General features: G+C 34.9%; 1 protein-coding gene across 1 annotated transcript; it reads left to right on the forward strand.

The window, feature by feature from the left end:
* The first annotated feature begins 4,470 nt into the window (after nt 1-4,470).
* LOC131044347 (non-specific lipid-transfer protein A) lies at nt 4,471-5,405 on the forward strand. The gene is made up of 2 exons (XM_057977660.2): nt 4,471-5,093; nt 5,194-5,405. Exons 1-2 carry the CDS (start codon nt 4,738-4,740, stop codon nt 5,198-5,200), a joined length of 363 nt encoding a protein of 120 aa, XP_057833643.1. The 5' UTR covers nt 4,471-4,737; the 3' UTR covers nt 5,201-5,405.
* The last annotated feature ends 1,764 nt before the right edge of the window (nt 5,406-7,169 follow it).

Genomic DNA, 7,169 nt, shown 5'->3' on the forward strand with positions numbered 1-7,169 from the left:
AAGTTTGCATTTTCTTCAAAGATACACCCATTCCTAAAGGATTTTTGTGGTTTTGGCCCCTGATTTCACCGTACAATGTATGAATCCCAAAATGAGGGTGTTGAAGGGTTTACAAGGCCTTTAACCGACAATGAATGAATAAATTGGGGTTTTGGTATTAAATGGCTTTGTCAAAGCTTCTCCCTACATGGAAAAGTCTACCCCAATTCCATGAACCCCTCCAAACTTTGAAATGGTGATTTGGCACACACCCCTGCACTTAGCACTTCAATTTTCACCTTATTTCCACTAGCCGGGTTGCTCCTGGACTCGCCTAGTATAAGGTGATAGACATACTTAAACTCTAATCCAACACTTGAACCTACATATGTACACTATACAGAGGGTTTCCCTTCATGTTCCAACAAGCCGTGATGGCAGCATGTGTGGAACTCATGGGGCAACCATATTTACAAGAAAATTGTTGTTTACAAGCCAAAATTGGCTGTTTACAAACTTGAAAAAGATAACACCAAAGAACAATATTTACAAGACTCTAAAATGAACCAAAAACTCAATAACACATAGGAGTAACTCAATCCATTTCTGGATCAATAGATTCAATCCATATTCAATTGCCAAATGAGTAAAATCAAGCCAAAATGTTGCCAACAAGACTGAAAATGAGTAGTTTCAGTTGTTGAACTTACATCACACACTTCTCCAACCTTGGTAAACATGCAAGAGAGGGTATATATAGGTTTCCCATTCATGGAGTCCTCCTAGGGCATTAAACAATCCCTAACTCCAACGCTAACCAATTCAGGACAAAAGTTGTCACGACAACTTTTTGCAACTTTGCAACTTTTGCAATTTTGGTCTCTCCAACTTATAAGACCTATTCCAAATCATCATAAATGACTTTTAAAACATGTCTAAGACCTATTTCACCCTCCCTAATGCTCAGGCCAAGTTTTGACACTTTTGACCATCAAAAAGGTCAATTGGCTACTCAAACTCACTATTTACACAAAAATGCAAACCTAAGTAGAATGAACACAACCTAGGCCTACATTGACACAAAATGCTAACTCTTGGACCCTCCTGGAGTCCTTTTTCATCACTAACTTGGCTAGGGTCAGTATAAGCCAAAATTGTAAAAAACTAAATTGCCTAAGTCCTAGGTGCTCCTGCACCACTCCTACCTCCCTCTGTCCACCTCTTTCACTTGGCCTCTCTCTTTGACTCAACCCATCCCTTCATCTCTCACTTAATCTCTCCCTCCCTTGGATCTATCCCTCTTTATCCATCCCTCCCTCCCTCTCTTTCCATCAACCCCTCCCTCCCTCCCTCCCTCCCTCCATCTCTCCCAGTTTATCTCTCTCTCACCCGTCTCTCCCTCAACCCATTCTCTCTCTCTCTCTCTCTCTCTCTCTCTCTCTCTCTCTCTCTCTCTCTCTCTCTCTCTCTCTCTCTCTCTCTCTCTCATATTTTCCTTTCTTTCCATCAACCACTTCCTTCCTCCCTCCATCTCTCTCTCTGTCTCTCTGTCTCTGTCTCTGTCTCTGTCTTTCTCTCTCTCTCTCTCTCTCTCTCTCTCTCTCTCTCTCTCTCTCTCTCTCTCTCTCTCTCTCTCTCTCTCTCCCTAGTATTTGCCTTTCTTTCTATCACAAAGATAGACAAAGAGAGAGGTGAAGAGAGGGATGGAGGGAGAGTGATAAATAGAGGGAGGGAGGAAGGTGGGTGTTAAGGGAGAGACTAGAGGGAGAGAAAGCCCAAGTGCAAGAGAGGGAGGGAGGGAGAGAGAGGTAGATACCTGAGAGAGAGAGAGAGAGAGAGAGAGAGAGAGAGAGAGAGAGTTGATACGAGCATGCTGAACTGAAATTAATTGTCTAAAATTTATGTGAATTCTCTAAAAACTAGAATCTGCATTATAACTCCTAGAGATTTGAAACCACTCTCAAACATCCTTACAATATATACATAAAATATAAATTAAAGTATTATACTTAAATGTTATATTTTTTGTATATATTCAGAGATAGAGGAAGTGACAAAGAAGGAAAATTTGTAGCTTTAAAATTCACGATGCACTTTCCAAAATGTAAATGCATTTGGCGCACACCTTATTTGGTGTGTGCCCTATTTGGCATGCACCAAATACATTAGGCATGCCCAAACCTTAGGTTTGGCATGCCAAGCCTATTTGACACACGCCAAATAGGGTGCACGCCTTATTTGGCTTGCACAAAAGGGCTTGATGGGGTCAAAAAAAAAAAATTGGCATCTTTTTGGTCCCCCATCTTAGTGCACTCGCCCAATTTATACATTAAAATTACTATATAGGCATTGGTTTTTCATTATAGACTTTGACCTGCTTATCTAAAATTTTAGAAAGATTAGGTTGTTATATGTTTATTCTATAATCATTTAAAAATATATTTTTTATTAGTTTTGTGCAACTTATTTTATCTGCACACTCAATGATATAATTTTTAGGATGTATCCAATTAAAAATTCAAAAAAAAAGAAGAAAAATATAAAAAAATATACATAACTTACATAGTGCTAACTCATTTTTATATTTCTATCAAATAGTTTTTTTAAACACAAAAATAGAATAGGAGCTACATGTGGTCAATACTATATCATATTTTAGTGATAAAAATATAAATACTTTTATGTGCAATACTTTTCCTTCGTAATCTTAATAATTTTAAAAATTGGATTCAAAGTACTACAATTATTTTTCTTACCATATCCTCAAATTTTGGGTCTACATATAGTGAATTACTTGTCCAAGTTTAGATTTAGCTTCTTTTTTTTTATATAAAAGTGTCCACTTTTTACCCTCTTTTTGTCCCTTATTTCCACACACTTCCATGATCACTCCTTCAAGCTCCAAAATGCACCTAAATTAAAACAAGAATAAAGAGGAACTCCTCCAAACCTAATATTTTTATTAATTTTTAATGATTTTGAAGATCATATGATTCAATGCAAGAGAAAAATATAGTCAAATTTTCAAGAAAACACAATATTTGCAACATAAATCTTCAAAAAGGTTGATAAGAAGTGATCCATAAGCTCTAATACAATGTAATATTTAACTATAGAGATAGTTACTTAAGATTAATGAGCTTTAGTAAAAGCATGTAGGAGACCCAAAAAGAGAAATAATTTTATTATTTATAAAATGATGAAATAATATATTGGATTGCTCATATGAGAGCAAGAGGTGAGTATTTATGAAAATGAACAACCATTACCTAGGATAAAAGAGATGCAGTCAATGTGTGCTTAAATTCTCCAACAAATTAGGAAAGTACTAGTCACATAATGTAAGTACAATATATCTAAGAGAGTTTGTCATGTCTTAGGTGCATAAAATAGAATAAAGTAATTAAAATAAGTGCCAAAATAAAATAATGCACCAACCAATTTATCTTTGTTTTGTGGGTTGTACAATTACATGGATAGATACATCACTTGGTGTATCAATATATTTCTATGTAGAAGGAGAAGTGTAGAGTAACAAGTGATAGAAAATTCTTGAGATCCTTATTATTAGAGGACAATCTATAATTGTAGATTTAAAGGAACCTACAAGTATCCAAATAATGAAACTCTATGCATTATCAAGATGGCTTTTCCCTTGGATGATTATGAATATAAATCCTTTAAATTTATTGAAAAAACAATTTTGTCAAGTAATATTTATTTAGTTGATGACACTGAATGGTTTGCAAGACTTGTTGAATGCTAATGCTCAACACTCTGAAGGGATAAGGTTTTGATTTTTCCTTGGTTTCAAGGGATGAGATTAGTATCTTGCACTCATAAATTTGATGTAATGAATATTATAGATGGATCTTAATCTTTAACATTAAGTTGAAAGAGGATTGTCCATATACCAAAAGTTTAATATGTTGTGAAAAGATTTAGAATGTTTATCCTCAAAATAAACATTAAAAACAAATATATCCATTCTTATCATATTCAACCAATAAAATCAATTTATACATAATATTTAAATCAAATTTAAAATTATGAAATTGAATGATAATAAACATTTTTTAAAATTTTACTTTCTTAAAGACTCTTAAATGCATTTTTTTCATTAACTCATAAAATTAATATAATCAACTGTAAAATTCATATATAAATTTCAGAGTTCAAAGGGCTGCGAGAATTAGACAACTACATTTATGGCAAATACTATCGAGTCAAATGCACTGACCTACATTTATAGCAATCGGGATAGCTGATTAGACGTGATCGAAGGGGCAGGTCGAGCGTGTCTATCAGGTCCGCCTTTCCAACCGAACGTCTGACCTTAGTTATTATCCATTTAAGAGTCCTGCAAATGGCCAAATCAGGCAATATGCTAAAAATACCATAGTTAATGCTATGCCATGCCCTTCCAATTATTCTTTTAACAGAGTTTTATTAGTTCAATAGGAGAAGAATGATATTTTCACCTTAGATGCCAAGTCTGAGGGGCTTTCATGCCCACAAATTTATCTAGGAGGGTTTACGCCTCATATTTTTATATTATCAGCTGCTCCTCATGTCAATAGGTTATCCCTCTGTAGACTAAAACTATTTACTGTGCCTAGCGGGTTCCTTACATTTTTCTATATAAGTAGTTCCCACATCCTCTCTTCCTCCACACCACATTCGAGGCTTTAGAAAAGAGAGTTTAGAAAGTGATCGCTGTAATTAAGTTGCAAGTGAAGAGAGAAAGAGAATAAGAAAATGGGTGTTGTGCAGAAAGTTTTGGTTGTGGGTGTCTTTGCAGTGCTGTTCATGACAACATTAATGGCGAAGGGAACAGATGCAGTGGACTGCAATTCGGTGGTGGGAGCAGTGATTCCATGCTACTCGTTTCTGCAGACGAATGGAATGGGGCAGCCCTCTGCGCAGTGTTGCAGTGGGGTGAAGAAGCTGGCTACAATGGGTAAGACCTCTGCTGTGAAGAGACAGATTTGTTCCTGTCTCAAACCCAAAATAGCCTCTTCCCCTGCACTCAACAATAATGCACTCAACAATCTTCCTATCAAGTGTAACGCTGGTGTTGGCTTCAAAATCAGCAAGAATATCAATTGCAACACGTAAGTTTTCTTCCCCACTCTCTTCAGACTCAAATTTTCTGAACAACGTAGCAATACTTAAATGAAGTTTTGTTATCTGTTATTGTTGTTTGATGTGCAGTCTGTAAGCTCCAGCTCACGGTGTGGCAGCTCTATGGGAAGAGCGGAGTAAAGTAGTATTACAGCTGGGTACTGCATGATAGTTATAGTTTCTATGCAGTTTGTTGTGGATAAATAATGAGCGTGGAGGTTGATCACTTCACTGCGAATCTCTTAGCTTTTGTTATGTATGTTGCTTGAGATATTGAAATATATATTATGTTATAGACCGAATCAACAGACTGCAGAATTATGTTGCGTATCTATCGTGTACAGTTCTTCCTCTCTATAAATATAAGTTTCAGAGCACACTCTTTTATAATGTTTCAGTAATATGTTAAAGATTTGAAAATATTAAAAACAATCAAAATTTGATATCACACTTTATATAGTATATTATTGAATGATAAATGATTTGTTTTTTATGATGAGTTATGAAGTATGATTCAAAATATATTTTTTTAAATTCTTTGTCTTAACAATAAATTATAAAGTATGAATTGTAATATTAATATAATATTTCATATATTTTTTTATGATAATTTTTTTTGTGCTTATTGTAATAGAATATAGAAATATCATATCTTAAAAATAGAAGAAGCTAACAATCATATTGAAAAAAAAAATTGACCAGATTGTTAAAATCTTATCTTGAATCAATTTTTTGACCAAAATAAAAGAGAGGGCCCCATGATGGTGCAGGGTCCCCTACTTGGGATAGTAGTTGTGCACAATTAATCTATTAGGGAGGCGCAATTAGTCTATTCATGGAGCACAAAAAGTGTCATGTCAATACTTATCCCAAAAAGATTCTATTTTTTTTGAAAAAGCAACCAATCATGTTAGATCATGCCATGTCAACACACCAATAAACACAACTTAGTGCACAACTATGGGTCTTACTTCTTCTTGGGACATTTTTAGACACCTTGGCAAAAAAGGCATGTGATGTGGCATCATATTTGACCATGTGTGAAGTTAAAACCCATTTTTTCAAGAAGGAGACTTGACAAGTAAACAATTGTACACAATTAAAAATAAATAAAAAATATTTAAGACAAATTTTGGGAGGCACAAACATAGACCTCACCACCATAGGGCCCTCTCCTTTTCATGGTAACTAAAAGTTTAAGAGCAATGTAAGGGGATTCAAATGAAATACTACCTTATTTTAAAGGCCCTTTACCATGTGGATTGTTTTTACTTGAAATGTTGATAGTAAAAATACACATTCATTCATACTCACTTGACCTTCATTCAGGTCACATTGACACATGACATGCCCTATACTTTTGAATATTTATGGAAGCTCATTTAAATGTGTTCAATGTTTTTGGCCTTTTTAGGAGTTTTTTGTGACATTTCACACAAGTAGGACAAACCTTTATGCTTTCACCCTACATTCAACTCTTTTCAACATTTAAAGGATCACATATGCACTTTGAATTTACAAAAGGGATTTTTATTTATTTATTTGGTGTCACTAACTATACAAAAAATTGGTCCCCCCCAACACCGATTCAATGAAATTAATCTTTGACGGTTCATCTAAGGGTAACCTAGGTTGGGCAGGTGGAGGTGGAATTGTTAGAGACACACAAGGAAATATGGTTTGGCCTACGTGGTAAATTTGGGAATCCAAACTTCAAGTTTTGCCAAAGTAGCAGCAGCCTTCTACAAAATATCTATCACTAAAGATAGGGGATGCACATTATCATCATTGAAGGTGACTCTAATAATGTAATTATGATGCTTCATGGAGAAGTAACTCCAAGTTGGAAAATAAAATATCTCATCAATAAATGTCAACACATCTAGTAAACTTTTGGTCATGTTAGACTCACCCACACCCTCAAATAGGAGAGCAAATTTGCATATAAACTAGCCTGTTTGGGTCCCTTCACTAATTCCCTTCAAACATGGACCATCTTGCACAAGCTAGTTGGGGATGTTCATTTCGCAATCTAGGAAGAAACAAAATTTAATAATGTGTAAAGA

Source organism: Cryptomeria japonica, chromosome 2, assembly GCF_030272615.1.
Source record: "Cryptomeria japonica chromosome 2, Sugi_1.0, whole genome shotgun sequence".
Taxonomy (NCBI): Eukaryota; Viridiplantae; Streptophyta; class Pinopsida; order Cupressales; family Cupressaceae; genus Cryptomeria; species Cryptomeria japonica.

What these genes read in the sequence shown, in the direction of transcription:
- LOC131044347 (XM_057977660.2), top strand. Translation starts at nt 4,738, where the DNA reads ATGGGTGTTGTGCAGAAAGTTTTGGTTGTGGGTGTCTTTGCAGTGCTG.